Here is a 23,926-nt window from a genome sequence, read left to right as displayed (position 1 = left end):
CATTAGGACCCATACAGCTTGGCACCAGTGTTGCCGCAGAGCAATGTGTGGGTAAGTGCCTTGCTCAAGGACACACACATTGCCTCAGCCAAGGCTCGAACTAGCAACCTTCAAATCAATACTTCAATACTTGTGTACATGATATTTCTCTTAGTTTGTTAACCATGGACCCACTGGTGATCATCTTTAGACTATTATTTATTTGCCTTTTAATAACAAAGTGGTGAACTTGTTTATTGGTACATGGGATCAGATTGTGCAACTGAAGCAAGAAATATGCATATTCCAACTAAAATGGTAGCTCCCACTCCTCCTCAATTGTTCTGTACTGGTTTGTGAGATTTCACAATGGCCAACAGGATCGTTGGTGATTCATCAAGATGGTCTTTAATCAAAATCACTGCTCGGCTCAAATCAGGTTAAACTGATGGCTATTATCATTATTATATATTGAGGATATTTTGATTGTACACCAGAGTTTTAAATTATTGTATCATCATATATCTGACATTAATGAAAGGAACCCCAAAAGATCTGCAATAAATTGGTACTTAAGAATCAGAATAGAGCAGTCATGAAATATTTAACAAAAGGATCATTCACTAGCATCTTGACAACGTGGAGTGCTACAAGAATCAATACTGGGGCTGTTCATAATTATATTACTTAGAGATTATTTTTAATTCCACAGTCTAAATTTGTGGATGACATCCACTTTTTGGGAGGGAAGTCAGTGGGATGGAGGAAATCAAAAGCAATAAGGATCAAATCAAATTCCAAACAGAAATAACCTCAGAATCATATGCTTAATAAGTGAATTAAGACAAGCACATGAATTCACTATATTAATTGGAAAATGTAAAAAGGATCTCAAAATGCTTTGAGTCATAGAACACTACAGCACAGAAACAGGCCTTTCGGCCCATCCAGCCCCTGGCAAATTTATGCTGTCTAGTCCCGTCAACCTGCACCCAGACTACAGTCCTCCACACCTCTTCCATCCATGTACCTATCCAAAATATCTCCTGAATATCAAAATCAAACCAGTATCCACCACTTTCACTGGAAGCCCATTCCACACTCTCATCATCCTGAGTGAAGTTCCCTGTCATGTTCTCCTTAAACATTTCACCTTTCACCCTTTGACCTCTAGTTCTAGTCACATCCAGCCTCAGTGGAAAAAGCCTATTTTCAATTATCTATCTATACCCCTCAAAATTTTGTATACCTCTATCAAATCTCTCTACATTCTCCTGCACTGCAGGGAATGAAGTCCTAACCTGTTCGATCTTTCCCTATAACTCAGGTCCTCAAGTCCCAGCAATATCTTTGTAAATTATATTTACACTCTTTCAATGTTATTGATACCTTTCCTGTAGGTAGGTGACCAAAACTGCACACAATATAACAAATTATGCCTCACCAACACCTTACACAACTTCATCATAACATCCAACTCATCTACTCAATACTTTGATTCATGAAGGCCAATGTGCTTAAAACTCTTTATGAAGTTATCTACCCATGACACCACTTCGAAGGAATTAAGAATTTGTATTCCCAGATCCCCTGTTCTACTGTACTACCACACTAACATACAAATGCAAAAGAAAATACAAAATGTGCCAATGGGAGAGAAATTTTTAAAAAAACATTTGCGTTTATTTCCAGGGTGGAAATTAAAAACATACAAAATAGAGTGCTTCTCAACACATTAGCAATATTTAAAAGTAGGATAGGACAGTTTTAGAGGGCTACTAGACAACAGGGTGACCCGTTGGGGCATCCTTTGAGAGAAGAGTAGTGCAGTCTGATATGAGCAGAATGAACATTAAATTCTGCTAAATGCTATTGGTATCGCTTTGCTTTGGAAACTGAAGTAGAAAGCCTCTGTTTATTAAAGAAGAACGACGCATAGCAAAGGAAATATAGTTGCTTCCTCACTTAACGAAGGACACTTTTGATGGCATCACTTCTGGTGTATCTGCCACCCTTGTGCCCCTTGTTGTCATTCTGGAGACGTGCAGCCCTTTCATCCCCAGTCTCTTCAGCTCTTCTGCTGTTTGTTGTTTATCTCTGATCCTGGAGACATGCAAGCCTCTGTCTCTTCTTCTCTCATCTTTTTTGTCCTGACTCTTTGATCCTGGAGTCGTGCAGCCCTGGCCCCATCCGATTCTTGTTCTTTCTCTCTCCTTGCCGCTTCCCAATGACGTTTGGCATCATCCCTTGACCATAACGTCCCCCTTCCCTTTCCACATGGCATAATTAGGCTGACCATTTTTTTTTTACCCTAATGCTGGATAGAAGATACGAAGCACTAACACCAAAGCATGTTGATTAGTCTTGATGATGTGGTTGGCACTCTCCTAAATGGACGTGATATAGTCCCCGCTGTCTTTTGACTGTAGCAAAGGGTTTTATGGGTGTCTGGAAGTACATCATTACAATAAGATTTAATTATCTCTTATTGATGGATGGCTGTTAGATCTGTCCCAATCCTGCACATGCTGATAGTGATTAGCAGAATGTAACCCCTCGAAATCCCTCCCCCTCCCTTCCCCCATCCCAGCATCCCTCCCCCTCCCCTCCCCCATCCAGTTTCACTCTGCCCCCTCCCCCAGCTGCCTATCACCTCCCTCATGGTTCTGCCTCCTTCTACTACCCATTGTGCTTTCCCCTATTCCTTCTTCACCTTTCCTGCCTATCCCCTCCCTGCTTCCCCTCCCTCACCCCATTTATCTTTCCCCTTACTGGTTTTTCACCTGATACCTACCAGCCTTCTCCTTCCCACCCTCCCCCCCCCACCTTATTTATAGGGCCCCTGCCCCCCTCTTCAGTCCTGACGAAAGGTTCCGGTCCGAAACGTTGACTGTTCTTTTCCACGGGTGCTGCCTGACCTGCTGAGTTCCTCCAGCATGTTGTGAGTGTTGCTTTGACCACAGCATCTGCAGAGTATTTTGTGCCCTCGAAATAGAGCTGCCCTGCCCTTTTGCTCCGGTAGGTGTCGGTGCTGAGGCTGGCCGTGCGCATGCGTTGGGCTGTCGTGTCCCGATTTCCACGATGGCCGATCGGATCTCGGGTGAAAGCCAGCTTGTTGATTTTTGGCGAATGAGTAATTTTATACAAATATATAACCCTGAACTTTGCCTGCATTCTGTAAGTTAGAGCATTTTAATTCAATGTAGCCAAAAAAATGCCGCTGTAATGCGGCGTTTGCGCTGACTGGAGGTCACAAACAGACAGAGCATGAGAGTTTTAGTAGTATATAGATGGGCCAAACGCAGGCAGACGGGACAAGCTCACTTGGCAACACTGTCAGCATGGGCTGAAGGGTTTGCTTCCACGTTGCATGACTATAATAATGACAATGGAAATGTAGAAAACTAAAATAAAGTCAATATTCTGTATTAAAATTTAATTAAAAACACACTTTAAGTACCATGAACAATTCTGTTTGCATATTACAGAAAAGAGATTGAGGCACTAGACTGGACATCTGAATCACAAACAAGAGAAAATCTGCTGATGCTGGAAATCTAAGCAACTGTTTGTCTGTCTAGGTACCACATCCAATGCAGACTTTGGTGACCATGGTTTTCCATGTAAATCTATCCTTCGTTTTTTGGATAACTTCCATTTCCTCGATGTGTAGCCACCTGGCTATGCTTTTGATGTACATACACCGAGGTCTTCCTCTAGGTTTACTCCCCCCAATCTTTCCAGAGAGTATGAGTTTTTCTAGTTCATCTTTCCGCATGATGTGTCTTAGGAATATAAGTTGTCTTTCTCTTATTGTTGGTATGAGTGATCGAACTGCCATCAGAGCAACGCACACACAAAATGCTGGAGGAACTCAGCAGGCCAGGCAGCATCTATGGAAAAGAGCACAGATGACGTTTTGGGCCAAAATCCTTTGGTAAGATGGGAATACAAGGCTTCGTCCATCAAGAAAAAAAACAAATAGGATTGTTATGAGAAGAAAATAGAGCTGATCCATTTGATATCTTTAAATTCATGAGAAAAAAAAACAGAAGTGACAAATTGTTCATGATTGGCAAGAACAAAAGATGTGCACCAAAACTAGAGAATTCAGTAAGTAGCAAGAGTATAGGAGTAGCCAAGGTCAATCATGTAAATTAGAGATATAGTTCTGAAAACAAAACTAGTTACAAATGAGAGAAATGTTACCCTGAAAGACAGATGGGAAGTTTCAGAGAAATCTAGACAGTAGTATGCACTGAATGGGCCAAATAGCCTGTACCTCTAATATGTAGTCTATGTAACCTTACTCAGCCAATAGGTTTGCTAAAATTAAACCTTCAGTCAGTAAGCATGATAACTCAGCAGAAACACTTCTTTACAACCTGCATCAGCTGCAAAAACATCAATTTTATTACTATTTGTAATTCTAACAATAACTACCAATTCACTTCAGTTACGTTGTTTTAGGCGTGACAGAACGGGAAGGATTAAAGGAAGAGGGGTGGCATTACAACTCAGAGAAAATGTCACTGCAGTGCTCAGTCAGAAAAACTGGAGAACTTGTTTTGTAAGGGTTTATGGGTGGAACTGATGAATAAGAAAGATATAACCATGTTAATGGGGCTATATTACAGACCATTCAACAGTCCGCAGGCTTTAGAGGAACAATCTGTAGATATCGTAGACTGTTGCAAGAAACACAAGTTTGTTATAGTACATGATCTTAACTTTTCACATATTGATTGGGAATCCCATACCGTAAAACAGAGGTCCCCAACACTTTTTGCACCACGGACCAGTTTAATATTGACAATATTCTTGCGGACCGGCCGAGTGTTGTTCAATTAGCGTTAAACTCACCTCAACATATCTTTTACAGTTAGGGCTACTAACTTTCTCTCTCCCAAATAAGGGACAAAAGTAGCAGTCAAATAGGAGACACTTGCTTTTACCCCAAGAAAGACTACCATGACCAGGAAGCCCTGCGCGGGCACCTGTATGCGCACGCGCATACGTGCCAATTTTTTTTCCACAAATCGGTTTTGGCTTAATCTTCCCGACTACACTGTACATACATTATTTCTACTTTATATAGGCTGTGTATTTATCATATCATTTCTGCTTTTACGATATGTTAGTGTTATTTTAGGTTTTGTGTTATTTGATATGATTTGGTAGGTTATTTTTTGGGTCTGGGAACACTCAAAAATTTTTCCCATATAAATGGTAACTGCTTCTTCGCTTTATGCCACTTCGGCACGAAAGGTTTCAAAGGAACGCTCAACCTTAGCGGGGGAAATACGGGACAAGGGCGGTCTCATATGGGACAAACCGATTTAGCCCAATATACGGGATGCCCTGGCAAATACGGGACAGTTTGCAACCTTATGTTCAAGTTCAACAGTGCGTGACAGGGAATGAGGAAAGGTGCAGCTGACTCATATTGTTTCCTCGCGGCCCGGTTGCACATGCTTTGTGGCCCGGTGGTTGGGGACCGCTGCTGTAAAAGGACCAGATGGGATTTTGTCAAATGTGTTCAGGAAAGTTTCCTTAATCAGTACATAGAAGTCCCAATGACAGAGTGTGCGATACTTGATCTGCTCTTATGAAATGAGACCAGGGCAGGTGACAAGTTTGTGTAGGGGAACACTTTGCACCTCGTGATCATAATGCCACTGGTTTCAAAGTAAATATTAAAAAAAGATAGGTCTGGTCCACGGGTTCAGGTTCTAAATTGGAGAAAGGCCAATTTTGATGGAATCAGAAAGGATCTGGTAAATGTGGATAGGGACAGGCTGCTTTCTAGCAAAGGTGTACTTGGTAAGTGGGAGGCCATCAACTGTGAAATTCTGTGAGTAGAAAGCTTGTATGTGCTTATCAGAATAAAAGGTAAAGATAACAGGTTTAAGGTTTAAGTTTTTCAAGAGATTCTGAGGCCCTGATTAAGAAACGAAAGGACATGCATAGCAGGTAGGAACAAATGAGTATAAGAAATCAGGAGGGCTAAAAGAAGGCATGTGATTGCCCTCACAGACGAGGTGAAGAAGAATCCTAAGCGATACAACATGTTAAGAGCAAAGGGATTGCAAGGGACAAAACTGGTCCTCTGGAAGATCAGCATGGTTATCTATGATGGAGCCAAAAAGATGGAGAAGATACTAAATGGATTTTTTTGCATCTGTATTTACTCAGGAGATGGACACAGAGTCTTGAGGCAAATCAGGGTGAATAAATCCCCGAGGCCTGACAAGATATTCCTTGGACCCTGTGGGAGGCAAGTGCAGAATTCGCAGGGGCTCTAGCAGAAATATTTGAATCATCCTTAGCAACAGGTGAAGTACTGGAGGATTGAAGGATAGCTAATGGTGTTCTGTTGTTCAAGGAAAGCTTTAAAAATAAACCAGTAAACTATAGGTCCATGAGCCTGACACTGGTGGAAAATTTATTGGAAAGTATTCTAAGGGAACAGATATACAAGTATTTGGATAGACATGGACTGACTAACAAGTCAGCATGACATTGGTTGGACACAACCTACCACTCACAGTCTTAAGACAGTTTTTCGAGGAAATTACCAAAAAGTTGATGAAGGCAAGGCGGTGGATGTTGTCTACATGGACTTTAGGGAGGCATCTGACAAGGTCCCGCATAGGAAGTTGGTCAAGAAGGTTCACTCGCTTGGTATTCAAGATGAAATAGCAAATTGGATTAGACATTGTTTTTTCCTACAAAGCCAAAGTGTGGTAGTAGATAGTCTCTGACTTGAGACCTGTGACTAGTAGTGTGCAGCAGGGATTGGTGCTGGGTCCATTGTTGTTTGTCATCTATTTCAATGATCTGGATGATAATGCAGTTAACTAGGTCAGCAAATTTGCAGATGATACCAAGATTGAAGGCGCCATGGACAGTGAGGAAGACTATCAGAGTTTGCAGTGGAATCTGGACCAGTTGGAAAAATGGGCTGAAAATGGCAGATGGAATTAAATGCAGACAAGTGCAAAGAGTTACACTTCAGTAGGACCAACCAAGACAGGTCTTACACAGTGAATGGTAGGGCACTGAAGAGTGCCACAGAACAAAGGGATCTGGGAACATAATTCATTGAAAGCGGCAGCACAGGTAGACAGGTTTGTAAAGAAAGCTTTTGGCACATTGGCCTTCATAAAGCAAAGTACCGCTAATGCCCCACCACCCCCTCATACCCCATCCGTTATTTAGATATACACATTCTTTCTCTCTCTCTCTCCTTTTTCTCCCTCTGTCCCTCTCACTATACTCCTTGCCCATCCTCTGGGTTTTTCCCCCCCTCCCCCTTTTCTTTCTCCCTGGGCCTCCTGTCCCATGATCCTCTCATATCCCTTTTGCCAATCAACTGTCCAGCTCTTGGCTCCATCCCTCCCCCTCCTGTCTTCTCCTATCATTTTGGATCTCCCCATCCCCCTCTCAAATCTCTTACTAGCTCTTCTTTCAGTTAGTCCTGACGAAGGGTCTCGGCCCGAAACGTCGACTGTACCTCTTCCTAGAGATGCTGCCTGGCCTGCTGCGTTCACCAGCAACTTTGATGTGTGTTGCTTGGAGTATTGTGTGCAGCTTTGGTCAGCTACATACAGGAAATATAAATAAAATTGAAAGACTACAGAGAAAATTTACAAGGCCATTGCCAGGTCTGGAGGACCTGAGTTATAAGGATTGGAACACAGAAGTTTAAGGGGAGATTTGATAGGAAGTATACAAAATTTTAAGGGGTGCAGTTAGGGTAAACACAAGCAGGCTTTTTCCAGAGGTCATGGGTTAAGAGTAAAAAGGGAAAAAAGTTTAAGGGGAACATGAGGGGAAACTTCTTCACTCAAAGAGTCATGACAGTGTAGAACAAGCTGCCAGTGCAAGCAATTTCAATGTTTAAGAGAAGTTTAGATAGGTACATGGATGCTAGGGGTATGGATGGCTTTGGACCAGGTGCAGGTCAATGGGAGTAGGCAGTCTAAATGATTTGGCATGGACTAGATGGGCCAAAGGGCATGTTTCTGTACTGTACTTTTCGATAACTCCATGGCCTCACAAACGCTTTTAAAAGCCTTTTAATTTTAAAAGCATTTTTGGCTCTTCTAATGTAATTTTGTATAGTAGCAGCTTAATTAGTTTAATTTGTTTCCAAATTAAGCACAGAAGAATTACTATGAATTTCTGCAAGAAATATTTAAGGTGGTTGTTGTCTATCGGCAGTCTAAATAAGCAAAGAAAATTTTGTCAGCTTGCGAACTGCATTCAAGCACAGCTGACATTTGCGCTATTTCTCATACCTTCAGTTAACAGTGCAAGGTAGCACCAATTCCATCCATCCAGAGGTCAATTTGCATTATGTAAATAACATTTTCACGGTAAATCTTTACTTTTTCGAAAAGCAATCCGACTTAGTATCATTATATTTCAGATACCATGCACAATTTTGTTAAATCATAATTGCCAAAATTAACACTCTGTCGACAAAACATATACAAATGAAAATAATTTATTGTAAATCCCAAGTACTGCTAATAAATTCATGATACCCAGCTTCTACTGTACCACAGTAATTCAGGATTCTTTTTAAGCCAAACATTCATCCTGTATTTTTTAAAAAGTAGATGTTGTTTAAAGTAATGAAAAAATCAACCAAACCTTTTGTAACCCATAGTCACTGCCACAAGACATCACATTGATAATTAGTTATGGATGCTGATGTTTCAACCAGTCAAGAAAACTGGTGAAACCTATACCTTGACTTGTTTTCACACATTTAGTTGCACCAGAAAGCTTAAAAGAAAGATATGCCATGATCCAGTGGATGCTGTTTAATGGAGTTGCACTTCTTAAAGTTCAAGACCACTTCTCTAGATATTGAGTTAAAATTGGCCAAGGTCACCTCAATAGAAATTCAATTTTTACTTTGAATTCCAAATTGGTTCTTCCTCCTTGCCAGATTTTTTCCCTCTAAATCTTTTGTCTTGAACATCATCCTAACAAACCTGTCATATCTTTCAGGAATTAAAGCCTAGAATTGTCAGGAGCAATATACAAAGATCTAGTAACCACTGGATAACCAATTTTCCCAAACCAGTTAGATCACTGGTATACAGCACCAATGACATTTTCAAATTGGTTAAACAACCATTTATACTGAATGGTTTCCAGATAATTCCACAAAGATCACTGATTTTAATTAATGTACCTTTAAATTTTCAAAACACAATTGGAACATATAAAGGGAGAATCTAAAATATTAAATATTTTAAAAGTACAAATTTATATATTGACACAGACAAGAATTATAACGTATACAGAAAAATCTTATGGGCTAAAAACCTTTCTGAAAAGAACCATGTTATAAAGTGCCACTAAAACTCAACTGCACTTCAACTGAAGTACAAATATTTCCAAAATATTTTGTCGTGAAGATAATATGCAACTAGCTTAAGTGTTCATCAATTCTCCAAAGATTTTACTCACTAGAACAACATGTACTGAGGTCAATTCAAAAATTACTTGCAGCAACTTCTGGATTTCCTGCATTAAAATATACTCAAGAGATCACTGTCAAATTTCATTATCAAACAAGCACAAATTCCGACAGTTACAACTGCCAACTCATGGCTAATGACCACTTTCTCTGCCTTTTTTTCAGCTTCCTGGTATAATGTTTTGTCTAGCATTCTGTAAATGGCACCTGAAGAGTATCTAGAAATTCTATCTTAATATGAAGAGCGCTGTCTCACTACCAACCTTTCTACGATTACTATAACTATTAGTTCCCACCCAGTTTTTATTGTTCTGAATTTTACTAAATAGCTCTAACATTCAAGTTCTTGCAAGTTACAGATCAAGTGCAATTTATATTTTGGTAATTGACAAAAAAACAATTCTGCATCAACTTTATATCCTGATTTTATTTTACTAAGAAGATCTGGAAGCTGAACGAGATGACTCCTGACTCTTTACGAGAAGCTAGCATTTATCAAGATCTCAAATGAACAATCTACAGATGAATAAATTCAATATTTCTGAAGCAGGTGCAACTGTACCATAATTGCTTAATCTTTGAATGGCATTTGATCAATCTAAAAACCTGCTGGCTCCATGTCAGAATAAGTAAAAGTTCTCATTAACCCATTGAGACTTATAGGTTGCTGGTAGCTTATTACAATCACATACAGGTGTTCCCCGCTTTCTGAACTTTCGCTCTACAACATTTCACTTTTATGAAAGACCTACATTAGTACCTGTTTTCGCTAACCAAAAGAGTATTTTCGCTTTTATGAAAAAAGACACCCGCTTTAAACTTGTGTTTACCACAGGAAAGACTACCATGAGCATGAAGCCTTGTGTGGGTAGGTGTGCGCGCATGCGTGTACGTGCTGATTTTTTTTTCTACAAGTCGGTTTTGGCTCAATCTTCCTGATTCTGGTAAGTGAAACTACACTACTTTATATAGGCTGTGTGATTTATCATATCACTCCTGCTTTTACTATATGTTAGTGTCATTTTAGGTTTTGTGTGCTATGTGGTAGGTTTTTTGTGCTATGTGGTAGGTTTTTTTTGGGGTCTGGGAACACTCAAAGATTTTTCCCATATAAATTAATGGTAATTGCTTCTTCGCTTTACGCCATTTCAGCTTACGAATGGTTTCATAGGAACGCTCTACCTTTGGATAGCAGGGGAAAACTGTATAATAAAATGGATCTAGTCAAAATTCCATATATTGCAAAAGAAATTAGTTAAGATTAAGTTTACTTACATTTCAGTATTAGAAATTAACATGAAAATTATTTGTGCAGGTATCTGAGGAAAATCCATTAACAATTTGCTTAGTTTACCTATTTATTTTCTAAGTTTTCATTAAATAGTGTGCTACAAGGGCTAGGGCAAGTGCTATTTGCTATTATGCTTCCACTTCACCTTGAATAGAAATAATTAAGAGTTAGGGTACATTGATTTTATTTAGAAGTCAAATAGGAAGCTGCAGAATTTGCAAAAGCAATGCTCATCAGTCCAAGTCAGCTAATCTGATAGGAAAAGTACTTTAATGTGTCAAGGGGACTATAGCTTCTTGCTCAGTGATATGATCCTTGGATCAGTAATACAGGCACTAATGTTAGCAAATAGATACACTCAGACTCAAAACCCTAACAACTCAAGTAATGAGCATAATGTATAACTCCCATCCACCTCAGAAAAATGGGTTGTGCTGAGGTTTGAAATAATCAACCTATAACCAAAGGTCAACACACACAAAAAAAAAATCAACTGTCGTGCTGCACACAGTGAATCACTAAAGTTAAAAATCAGAGGTGAGAACAATCATAACACAAACTTAAAACCTGTTAAAAGCATACATTTTGAATCTAACTAAATGATGTAAAATTATATTGAAAATAAGTAAAACTGGTTTCATTAATGGTATCCAAGACACTACAAGTTTGCTTAAAAACTATCCTGTTGTAATGTCTTGAAGAATGGAAATCTTCCACGTGTCTGTCTGACTTCTACCAAACACCAAAAATCACAACGATGTGATTAACTCCTAAACTCAAAGAAATAGCCTAGAAAGCCAGTTATATCAAAACCACTATGTTTAAACAGAATAAAGCAAACAAATCACTTTGCATTGACCTAGTTACCAATTCTGGACATGAGAAAGCTCCTGCAGCTTTAGGAACATTGTAAAGACTTCTTCAGGAGTACAAGGATTAAGTGCCCAAAGATTAGTGAGACAACAGCTTTTAACGGTAAAATGCACAAAATCATCCCTTACAGACTATTTTTCCAGAAATTCTTCCATTGTAATCTCTTGGGTCAAATCAGATGTGATTTCTCTGGCTTTTCTCTGCTCTGGATAATCTGGGCAACAGGAACTTGTTAGTCAGATTGCTGTTCATTGACTACACCTTCGTGCTCAACACAATCATCCCATCCAAACTCATCAAGCTTCTAGTCCGTTATACATCCCTCTGCAACTAGGCACTCAACTTTCTCAAAAATACAGCTCAACCAATGAGGATTGGTAACAACATTCCTCCTTGCTAGTTATCAATACAGGTGAACCTCATCTGTGTGCTTAGTTCGAAGGTTCATTTATTATCAAAGTATACATATCTAAAATTCTTCTCCAGATAGCCACAAAATTGAGAAAGAACAGCAGCACAATCATCAACTCCCAAAAAATCCCTCCTCCCCATGTCAAAAAATGAACAAAAATGGAGCAGGCACATTGACCCCAAATCCCTCTCCCCTAAAAAAAACAACAAAGATTGGGCAAAAAACTTCACAAAGACAAAACTTCAAAATGTTCCAATTGTGCTTTAGGAAAAAAAAGGCTATGGTCCAAGTCCATATCCAAAACACAGAAACTCTGGGTAACATTCTGCAGGCACACAGGCAGACCTTTCACTCTCCAAGGCAGAGCGATCCCACCAGCGATCAAAAGGCAGTCTCTCCTCTCCAGCAGCAGAGCGATTCCACCAGCAATCAAAAGGCAGTCTCCCCTCTCCAGCAGCAGAGCGATCCCACCAGCGATCAAAAGGCAGTCTCCCCTCTCCAGCAGCAGAGCGATCCCACCAGCAATCAAAAGGCAGTCTCCCCTCTCCAGCAGCAGAGTGATCCCACCAGCAATCAAAAGGCAGTCTCCCCTCTCTAGCAGCAGAGCGATCCCACCAGCAATCAAAAGACAGTCTTCCCTCTCCAGCAGCAGAGCGATCCCACCAGCGATCAAAAGGCAGTCTCCCCTCTCCAGCAGCAGAGCAATCCCACCAGCGATCAAAAGGCAGTCTCCCTTCTCCAGCAGCAGAGCGATCCCACCAGCGATCAAAAGGCAAGCAGCTGGTGTTCACCTTCTGCATTCGCCTCAATGTTTCAATATCCCTTGTCACTTTAATCGGCAAACAATGGAAGCTTTAATCAGCGAAATATAGTCGAACATCAGCCTTCTTGCCACGAGGTTCGCAAATGTTGCCTCTGCCTGCCGGAACCTCTCAGAGACTGCAGAGCACTGGAACACCCGAACGATCTCCAAACTGCAAATCACAAGCTCCAATAGTTCCAGAGTCATATTCGAGATGAGAAACAAATATAAAAGACATAAAAGTAGTGAACTATATTGTTCCATGATCTATCCCCGCCCTGTCCGTGCCTTGTGTAGCTGGATCCTGAACTTCCAGTCAGATCGCCGGCAGGTGGTAAGACTGGGCTCCCTCACCTCCATCCCTCTGACTCAGTACACAGCCCTGAGGGGCTCCTGTGTTCAAAGTCCCCTCCTTTACTCCCTGTATACCCATGACTGTGTTGCCATCCACAGCTGTAATCTGCTAACTAAATTTGCCGACAACACTACATTGATTGGTCTTATTTCAAACAAAAATGAGGTGGCCTAGAGGGAAGACCAGCACAACAGCACCTCTTTCACCTCAGACGGTTGAGCAAGTTTGGTATGGCCCCCCAAATCCTAAGAACTTTCCACAGGGGCACAATTGAGAGCATCCTGACTGGCTGTATCACTGCCTGGTATGGGAACTGTACCTCCCTTAATCACAGGACTCTGCAGAGAGTGGTTCAGACAGCCCAGTGCATCTGTAGTTGTGAACTTCCCATGATTCAGGACATTTACAAAGACAGTGTGAAAAAAGGGCCCGAAGGATCACTGGGGACCTGAGTCACCCCAGCCACAAACTATTCCAGCTGCTACCATCCGGAAAAAAGAACCACAGCATAAAAGTCAGGACCAACAGGCTCCAGGACAGCTTCTTCCACCAGGCCATCAGACTGATTAACTCACGCTGATCTGAGTGTATTCCTATGTTACATTGACTGGTCTATTTATTATAAATTACTATGACTGCATATTTAGACAGAGACGTAACAAAGATTTTTACTCCTTATGTATGTGAAGGATGTAAGAAATAAAGTCAATTCAATTCAATTCCAGAGATGTTGATCGAAGGAGCAAAGGATACGTGGGCACCATCTTGACCAGAAGTCAATCTTTCCTTCCCTGCTCTACTCTCTAAACACACATGACTATGTGGCTAGGAACAGCTCTGATATCATCTTCAATTCTGCTGACGTCACTATTATACAGTGGTACCAGAAAGTTTGTAAACCCTGTAGAATTTTCTCTGTTTCTGCACAAATATGACCTAAAATGTGATCAGATCTTTACACGTCTTAAAACTAGATAAAGAGAATGCAATTAAATAAATAACACAAAAAAAACATTATACTTGTTCATTTATTTATTGAGAAAAATGATGCAACATTACATGTACTTGTTGGAAATAGTATGTAAACCTTTGGGTAATGCCTTCTACAAGAGCTTTTTGGAGTCAGGTAGTCCTATCAATGAAATAAGATGGGAGGTGTGGGTTGCAGACATGCCCTGTCCGTATGAAAAAAAGACACCATGTCAGGTTAGTGAGAGAACCTGCTCTTCAAGAAAGATCTGCTGATGTGCACCATGCCTTGTCCAGAACAGCTTTCAGAGCACCTTAGAAGAATTGTAGAGATGCATGAAGCTGGAAAAGGCTACAAAAGCATTTCTAAAGACCCGAGTGTTCATCAGTCCACAGTAAGGGAAATGGAGGCAACTCAATACTGCTGCTACTCTCCCTGGTGCAAAGATCACAACAACAGCACAACATGCAATGTTAAAGGAGATTAAAAAAAACCCAAGGGTAACAGCAAAAGACGTGTAGAAATCTCTAGAACTTGCTAAAGTCTCTGTTCATGTGCCCACTACAAGAAAACACCGAACAAGAATGGTGTTCATGGGAGGACACCACGGAGGAAACCACTGCTCTCCAAAAAACATTGCTGCATGTCTCACATTTGCAAAACACCACCTGGATGTTCTACAACAATGTTCTGCGGACAGATGAAACAAAAGTTGAACTTTTTGGCAGAAATGCACATTGCTATATGTGGAGGTTAAAGGGTCCTGCACACCAACACCAAAAACTCATCCCAACTGTGAAGCATGGTGGAAGGAGCATTACGGTTTGGGGCTGCTTTGCTGCCACAGGGCCTGGACAGCTTGTAATTGTTGAAGAAACAATGAATTCAAAATTGTATCAAGATATTTTATAGGAGATTATCAGGGTAGCAGTCCATCACAAGAAGCTTAATGGAAGTTGGATAATGCAACAAGTCAATGATTTGAAAGACAATAGTAAATCAACAGAATGGTTTAAAAAGAAAATTCGTGTTTTGGGATAACCACGTCAAAGTCCTGACCTTAATCCTATAGAAATGTTGTGGATGGACCTGAAGCAAGCAGTTCATGCAAGGGAGCCCACCAACATCCCAGAGCTGAAGCAATTTTGTAAGGAGGAAAGGCCCAAAATATTCCTCCTAGATGACTTGCAGGACAGTTAACCAGAAACTTTTGGTTGGAGTTATTGCTGAATGGTGCGGTGGGGGGGGGGGGGGGGGTCATACCAATTCACACCAATTACTAAAAGCAAAATTTCACATATTTTCCCCAAACAAATACATGCAATATTGGATCATTTTTCTCAATAAAAAAACAAACGTATATAATGTTTAGTGTGTTATTTATTTAACTGAGTTCTTTTTATCTAGTTTTAGAACTTGCATGAAGAACTGATCACATTTTAGGTCATATTTATGAAGAAACAGAGAAAATTCTACAGGGTTTACAAACTTTCTAGCACCACTGTATCTAGCAATGTGTGGTTATGCTTGCTCACAGACAGTTAAACATTGAAAACAATTCTAAAAAGTTATACAAATGAAATGCTTTATCCATTTTTCTTTAAGCAACATATTTTGCCCATTTATTTTGCTGGGACTACTGTCCCAGCAAAAGCTTGAACAAGAGTTTTTCTAGATCAAGAGCTATGAAATCTGCTGATGTGCACTTAGTTGCTAACATATGCTAACAGAGCCAAGTGAAATGCAGCTCAAAATCCTTCCCAATGTATGGCTCAGGGTCCAATTTTGGGACCGCACAGCAAATGCTTTTAAAAATCCAAGGAAATGGATGTTTTAAAAAATAGGTATTCTATACAAATCTCAAATGAGAGTTCAGGTTATCAAGGACACCATTCAGCCAAAGACTGAATTGTTAAGAACATACAAGGAAGAAAAAAAAATAGATGTAATAGATAAAACAAACAACCGTAAAATCAAGTTAAGGCAGCAACAATCTCTTATAAAGATCAATTACAGAGAATTGCATTACAAAATTTTACTCCCCTTTTGTCTAAATTTTAAAAAGATTGTAATTATGATTGATGCAAGCATTTTGCTGCAGCATTAGCTTCATACAAAAACACGGGAAAATATTTTCAAAAAGTTCAACTCTTCTTGTAGTTAAATGATGAATTGGAAGGCTAGAGGTCCATCTTGACTCAGCTAACACAAATTAACCTATTTGACTATAGGTGTTTCTAGGACTCAGTGTTTTACCATCTCTATCATTGACTTGGATAAGAACGTACAAGAAATAATCAGTATGCTTGCAGAAACAAAATCAGGAATCAGGTGATGTTGTTGACCATGAATATGGGTATTAGAATTTACAGAAGGACCTGGGTGAAGGAATGGCAAATGGAGTTTCATTTCAGTGTAAGGTGCTGCATTTTGGGAATACAGTCGTGGGCAGGTCTATCAGAGTGAATAGTAGGGCCCTGGACAGTGTTGTAAATAGAAGGGCCTAAGAGTTCAAGTACAAACAAGAGAAAAATCTGCAGATGGGCCCCTTATCTAAGATGCACTGGCATTGGAATCCAGAGGAGGCTCATGAGAATGACTCCAGGAATGAAAGGGTCAAAGGAGCATTTGATGGCCATGAACCTGTACTTGGAGTTTAGAAGAAAGGAGAGTGGGGAAAGAGGAATCCCATTGAAACCTATCGAATATTGAAAGACCTAGATAGAGGGGATGTGGAAAGGATATTTCCTGCAGCAGGTGAGTGTAGGACAAGAGGGCACAAGCTCGTAATAGAGGGATGTCCATTTAGAACATGAATAAGGAGGAATTTCTAAAGCAAGGTGGTGAATCTGTAGAATTAATTACCACAGACAGCTGTGGAGGCCAAGTTATTGTATATATTCAAACCAGAGGTTGAAAGGGTCTTGATTTGTGAGGGCATCAAAGGTTAAGGGGAAATGTCAGGAGAATTAGATCAGACATAATGGAATGGCAGTGCAACCTCGATGGCCCAAATGGCCTAATTCTCTCCTGTTTATGGTCCTATTAGAGGTGTACAAAATCATGATGGGCAGAGACAAGGTCAATACTTGCCTTTTTCCCCAGGGTCAAGGAAAGATGGATCAGCTGGGCTGAAGGGACAGTTTTCATGCTGTGAAGGCCATTACCTGACATACAGTGGATTCCAGTTAACTGGGACACAACGGGACCAGTACATCTTGGCCAAAGTAAACGACTGCCCCAATTGGCCAAAATGTCACAGGAAAAAGTTATAAATAAAAGACAAACTACCATTTAACTGAGTTACAAATTATGTGTTTAAATGAAAATTTAAAAATTAGAACACTAAGTACTACTACTAAAAATATAAAACTGAAATTAGCTATAGACAGAGGATACCATTTTTTTTGATTGAGTGTAAATGAACAAAATCAGCCACAACGGTATCAATGACTGCACCCTCCAAATCTTCATTTTTAATTGTAACATTCAAGATAATCATTGATACCTTCAAATTCTTCATAGTTTCGTAGTGAAATCATATCATTTTCACTCCCAGCCATTTCTGCCATCTCCAAGCCTGAATACTTGAAACCACAGTGAGCAAAACAGTTCTGAATTGTCTTGGGGCTTATTTCTCGCCAACTATCTGTGTCAAAGATCACTGCTTTTTGAACACAAGTACATAAAACTTAAACACGAGGAATTCTGCAGATGCTGGAAATTCAAGCAACACACATCAAAGTTGCTGGTAAACGCAGAAGGCTAGGCAGCATCTCTAGGAAGAGGTACAGTCAACATTTCGGGCCGAGACCCTTCGGCCCAAAACGTCGACTGTACCTCTTCCTGGAGATGCTGCCTGGTCTGCTGCGTTCACCAGCAACTTTGATGTGTGTTACACACAACTTACCCTATTTAAAAACTGTTCACTCTAAGTATTCTGTAGTGTTTAACAGCCACACAAGTGCACACATCTGACACTAGTTAGAAACTGTTCGGCAACAGTCTCCTGCCCCAATTAAGTGGCATAGTGTCCCAAATAAAGAAAAGGAATCCCAACTATTTTCTCGATTAGTTTTCGTTGTTTAAGAGTTATGCCAAATAATCTTCTGTCCCAATTAACTGATGGTCCAATTAACTGGAATCCATTGTATTTCTTTTTTTTTTAAAAAAAAACAGCAGAGCTGCCCAATTCTGGAAGAGAAATTTGGAACCTCTATAATATCGGTGTTGTGGTCACATAGTATGAGAAAGTGTTATGTTTGACTGATGGGAGAAACAAGCTCAGCAGTCACATCATCATAATGAACTATCTTTTCGCAACTTACTACTTTTGTACTACTAAAAAGTTTATCTTAGTCGTACAAGTACTGCAGCCTAGGCTTCCAAATGAAAGCCTGACTACTACATTCAAATGAAGTTTTGCAGCTGATCTGTCACAGGCAACCTAGTTTAAGTGAATATCATCCAAAAACAAGACTATAAATATAGTATGTTGCTATAAATACAATTCATTTCTACTCTATAGCACAATGAAACTCAAACCAAGGACATTACCCAATGACCTGACATACTTTTAAATAATCAAAAAACTGGATGATCCCCAACTGGTGAAGAGTAGAATGGTTATGTGCAGTGGGATTACACTTATAATGGACAACTTTATTTCAATAAACTACTACTGAAATTTTGGGCTTAAAATTTGACTGCATTCCTAGTTATCTTAACATTTTCATCAAAAACTGCAAATCAATTCACAACTATTTCCACTAATTTTTAAAGATATTATCCATTAATATTTTTATAACTCAATTAAGAGTAGCATTTATTAAAATGTTTCATTTATATTGAAATGCAATTAACCCTATAAACTTAATGCAATCAAATTATTTTAGAACAATTTCTGCACATCTAAAACATAAGATCAACTGTATGAATAGAGAAGTTAGCATTAACCAAGTACTATTCTTTCTAATGCAGTATTCCATTAACGTATCAGGGGATCTGTTCTGTAACCAGCACGTAAGCTTGATCACAAAGAAAGCATGACAACACCTCTACTTTCTCAGGAGTTTGCATGCACTTAACACGTCTTCAAAAATTTTCACAATCTTCTATAGATGCACAGTGGAGAGTATCCTAACTGGCTGCATCACAGCCTGGTATGGAAACACCAAGGCCCAGGAATGGACATTTCTACAGAAAGGGTGGATAGCCTTTCCACCACTGAGTGCATTTACATGGAGTGCTCCCACAAGAAAGCAGCAACCATCATAAAAGACACCCTCCATTCAGATCATGCCCTCTTCTCACGACTACCATCAGGCAGGAGGTAGTACAGAAGCCTTTGGTCCTACTCAACAATATACAAGACTAAACTGTTGGACAACTTCAATCACTCAGAGCTGAGTGCATGACCTGCAAACTTACTCTCCAAGATTCTTTACAACTCATGTTCTCAGTATCATTTTTTTTTAATTTGCAAAATGTCTTTTGCACACTGATTATCAGTCTCTGTTTAGAGTTTTTCATAAAATCTATTGTATTTTTCCCTGTAAGTGCATGCAAGAAAATGAATCTCAAGGTAGAATATGGTAACATACACATACTTTGATAATAAATTTACTTTGAACCTAGTCTAGTCAAGTATTACAGCACTTTGATTACTCTATCAATGCACTATACATCAGCATAGGGCCATGAAAAATTCTATAATGACATGGCTGTTATATCCAATATAGTATTCATTAATATAGTTCTCGAGCCTGTCTGTGGATATATAGAAATCAAATACAAATGTTTAGAGAAGATGCATTAAAGAAATGAATCTCAAAGTTGCTTGAGGTTTGTACATCAATGAGTTTTAAAGTTAAAACTCCAAGGCAATGAGGTTAACTCACTGGAATTATTTTTCATGTGGTACATATTTGCCCAGGAGACGCACACACACTTTCATCCATTACTGTCATTCAACTCCAAATATGAATATACAACATGACTGTGCATGCATCATTGAATGAAATCATCAGCTTTCCCCCATATTTGAGCACAGGAAGTTCAGCTTGTTTTACAGTTAGTCATTCAAGACTCAATATTTGACTTGCATATAAGGCTTCCTTTTTTGTAACAAAGCATATGGATTGGGCACACCAACATAATATGTTGAAGACGTTCTTAAAGAAATCACGACCTATCACTGCCCAACTTTTTAAACTTGCTTTTGTGATGAGCAGCAATTTCCAAATTAAGACCTTGAAAACAATCTAATCTCTTGCAGCTAACTGTGACAAGTTAAAGTACCAGATATTATACCGGTAAACAAAGCACATCAACTGTAACAGTGATTAGTTACTGTAGTCATGATAACTTCCTCCACACGGATGCAGGAAGGGGAAAACAGAATATCTACAACTATGTACAAGTCATTGACAAGGCCAAGGCAGGCCATGAACCAATTTTGTAACAAGCAGTGAAACACTGGCACATATTAGGGTTCCTCAAGGTTGTCATAACCAAGGGTGGCAGTGGGGATAAACTCCCACTACCAATAAATGCTCCCAATGGCTAGCATCACAAATAGCCTCTGACAATCAAGTCCAGCTCATGTCCTTCACGTGTGGCTTAGCTCCTAAACCCAGAGAAACTGTTTCTACTGACAGGAGAAGAGGCAAGGCAGGTTACTGGCACCTTAAAGCCAGTCACTTCAGTCAGGTGGAGCTCATCAGCTGTGGTTGACAGCTCATCTAGAAGGAAAACTGATCTCACACCTCCACTGCCTTGTGGCTATATCCACTCATGGGCAAGGCTTTGGGACTAAACGCCAAGGAAAAAAAATCAGGAGCTGGCTGTCCCAAAGGCAGTCCTACATTGATTTCAATGTTGACTGGCAACCCCTGCAATGCTGCTGATGCCAAACTGTATCGGTCTTTGCCATTCCTTTTGGATTAATCAGCTGTGTGGAGAGTGGAAGCCTGCTACATGGGCAACAGCTGGCTCTCCATACTGCACTGCCCTGACTTGCACATCACAAAGGCAGATGGGACACAACATCCATTGTCAACCGCGACCAACAGAGGGCCTCACATTTTAAAAACAAACTGTTTAATTGTCACATTAAAAACAAACTGCATACTTTCTTTGTACCCCACCCCCCAAATTTAAGTGAAGTGCATCAAACTATTCCAACATGCCCTCTACATACAATGATTTTCAAACTGCATTTCTAAAGCCACATTGTACTTTTCAATGTACAGCTAGTGGGTCTTCGTAGACTCTAGTATCTCTATTATTGTGTAATTACTATGCTTTATTATATTTTAATTGTACATTGCTATATTAGGACATCAGTTGAAAACCAAGTAGATTTTTTTTTAAGATAATCACATGAATGTTTGTACCTCTTGCCACTGGTCCAAAACTCAAAATGAGAAAGGCAATGAAGATGAAATACTTTAGAAAGAAATTTCTTCTTTGTGCCTAATAGTGAGGTAGATGCACCTTCTTAACAATCAGTAACTGAATTACCCAATTAAAGAGCAACAACTGAAACTAACTTCTCTCCGAAATACTGAGCCCTTTAGAATTGTTGTCTCAATCACAAAATCCAAATTCATGGAGTTCTTTTCTCAAAATCAATCAAACAGCAAACTGACAGCCAGGTAATATATGCAATAAATGGGTTAGCTAAATTCAGTTTTTGTTCCACGAAAAGGGAATAAACATATTTAATGATGATTTATGTGTCAACTGTACCTTATAGTATTTATGTGGCTCTTTGGTTAATGGCGGCTGTGAATGTGGATCCGGGGTCATGGATAAAGCCATGATTTTGCATTACAAAGTTTTGGCATTGGAGCTTCAATTAGCACATGCTATTTTCCCCCTAAGGTCACATACCATTATTTAGACTGATACGATTATCGTTTGACTTCAAACCATATGAGTGTTTTCCAAGACAGTCACTGCAGCAGGATTGACATACCATTCATTACCAGCATTACTTTTTAAAGCTGCATACAAAGTCTTGCCGATCTATAAAATTCCTTCAATTAATATGAAGGACAATACCGGAGAAACCCGGTAAATAAATGTCAAAAGTAGTTCTACTACATATTATCGCTAGAAAAGGATATCCGCTGCAATTTTATAAGTTACACGTCTGAATCAAATACTCCTACATCTTATCTGATAGCACTGTTCCAGAAAGAACCCCAACATGGCTATACGTTAACGGGAAGGGGGGGGCGGTTACCCATGTAACTCTTGTTAAACATTTCGAGTTCGCTGCCCGAGGCAAGCTTTACAATTAGGATGTTCGCTCAAAAAAAATCAGAACATTTCTTAATCGCATTATCTGAAAGGGTGTCCAAACTGATACAGAAATGCAAAAATGCATACTATGTGAAGGTGGGAAAGCATGATTACATTTCAAGTTTGTCAGGATGTTTCGAACAACTTTACACCTACATTAAAACTGTTAGGTAATAACTCTAAAATACGACTTCTGCTAAACGCAGTTTTAACATTAAGATTTGATCAATGCAGAGGTCTCTTGGTGCACCAGTTATCACGTTATATCGGATAACTGTCCACCGACCGTCCTTCATGCAAGTCCGTTTTGCTACACGATCGGACTGTCCTTTCGCATTAGTTTTACGAATCAGGTCGTTAGAGGAGAGAAAGGCGAAATGGTGGGGTGGGGAATGCATGAAATGTAACTCATGTGACACACCACACCTGAGAAGCAAACCATGCAATGCCACCCAAAAACGAGAAGGCAGGACAAATCTCAAACTTGGGACGGAGGATATACTCCGGATAGTCCAGGGCAGTCCTGTACTCACATTAGAGTGCGGTACCTGCTGCATCAGAAACGCAAGCAAACCTCTGTTCGCTGCACTGGGGATGAGCACTAATTGATAGATAGAGAGGATCTCCTGTTACACCCTGCGTTAGGAGGGGGCTCAGCCATGCAGTGCGATAAAGGGGATGCAGAGACGGGCCTCCCCTCCCCAGCCTTGGTCGCCCCGCAGTACCTGGTGCAGCGCCGTCAGCCCGTCCACATTGGCGTAGTTGATGTCAGCCCCGCGGTCCAGCAGCCGCTTCACCTCCTCAGTGTCGCCGCTTGAGCAAGCGGCCAAAAATACGGCGCCGTCATCGAACTTCACCCGGGTCTTCTTCTTCTTAAAGACAGGCGGCTCCAGGTCGGTCTCGGAGCCCAGCCAGCGCTTGAGCTGCTCTCCACGCCGATGCTTGGCATTATCCGCCCGCTTCCTATCGTCCGCCATCTTCCCACCACACTCTCTCCCAAAACAGTCCCCTCCCCACTACCACCACCTCTCTAGCTAGCTTTGGACCGGCGCTCCGCCCCTCCTGGCCGTTAACTGGGAAACACGCTTCCATCTACGACCAATAGTATCGTCAGTCTCGCATAAACCGACGTATAATTGGGGAAGAATCCTGCCACTCAAAGACCAGCTCGCCATCAGGTTAGGTTGAATTATTTACATTGGGGAAACGCGAGGTAGGTTCGCCGCCGACCGCAGCGCCACCTCATGAGTGGATGAGGTTGCATCCGCGGCGGCGATCTGCAGGTGTATGTTCTTCGTACTGCATGCAACAGATAACAGTTATCTAGCATCTATCTTATTTGCCAAATAACTTACATCTAATCTTATATATACGTTGTTCACTTTCTAAGTAAAACAATTAATTTAAACAGGCCGTATAACATTTGTTAAGCAAT

At 40.2% G+C, this 23,926-nt stretch overlaps 1 protein-coding gene across 2 annotated transcripts in view; it reads right to left on the bottom strand.

Annotated features, from left to right (window-relative positions):
• LOC140209922 (protein phosphatase 1 regulatory subunit 12A-like) overlaps window positions 1-23,482 on the bottom strand; it is a 249,168-nt gene extending 225,686 nt beyond the window's left edge. For both annotated transcript variants that reach the window (XM_072278585.1, XM_072278586.1), the window contains exon 1: window positions 23,217-23,482. In XM_072278585.1, coding sequence (XP_072134686.1) covers window positions 23,217-23,468 — 252 coding nt within the window. In that variant the 5' untranslated portion in view covers window positions 23,469-23,482. The remainder of the gene's footprint in view (window positions 1-23,216) is intronic.
• Between the last annotated feature and the right edge of the window lie 444 nt (window positions 23,483-23,926).

This window comes from Mobula birostris, chromosome 14 (assembly GCF_030028105.1).
Source record: "Mobula birostris isolate sMobBir1 chromosome 14, sMobBir1.hap1, whole genome shotgun sequence".
Taxonomy (NCBI): domain Eukaryota; kingdom Metazoa; phylum Chordata; class Chondrichthyes; order Myliobatiformes; family Myliobatidae; genus Mobula; species Mobula birostris.
Note: the sequence above shows the minus strand (reverse complement) of the source record. Positions and strands in the feature narration are given on the sequence as shown.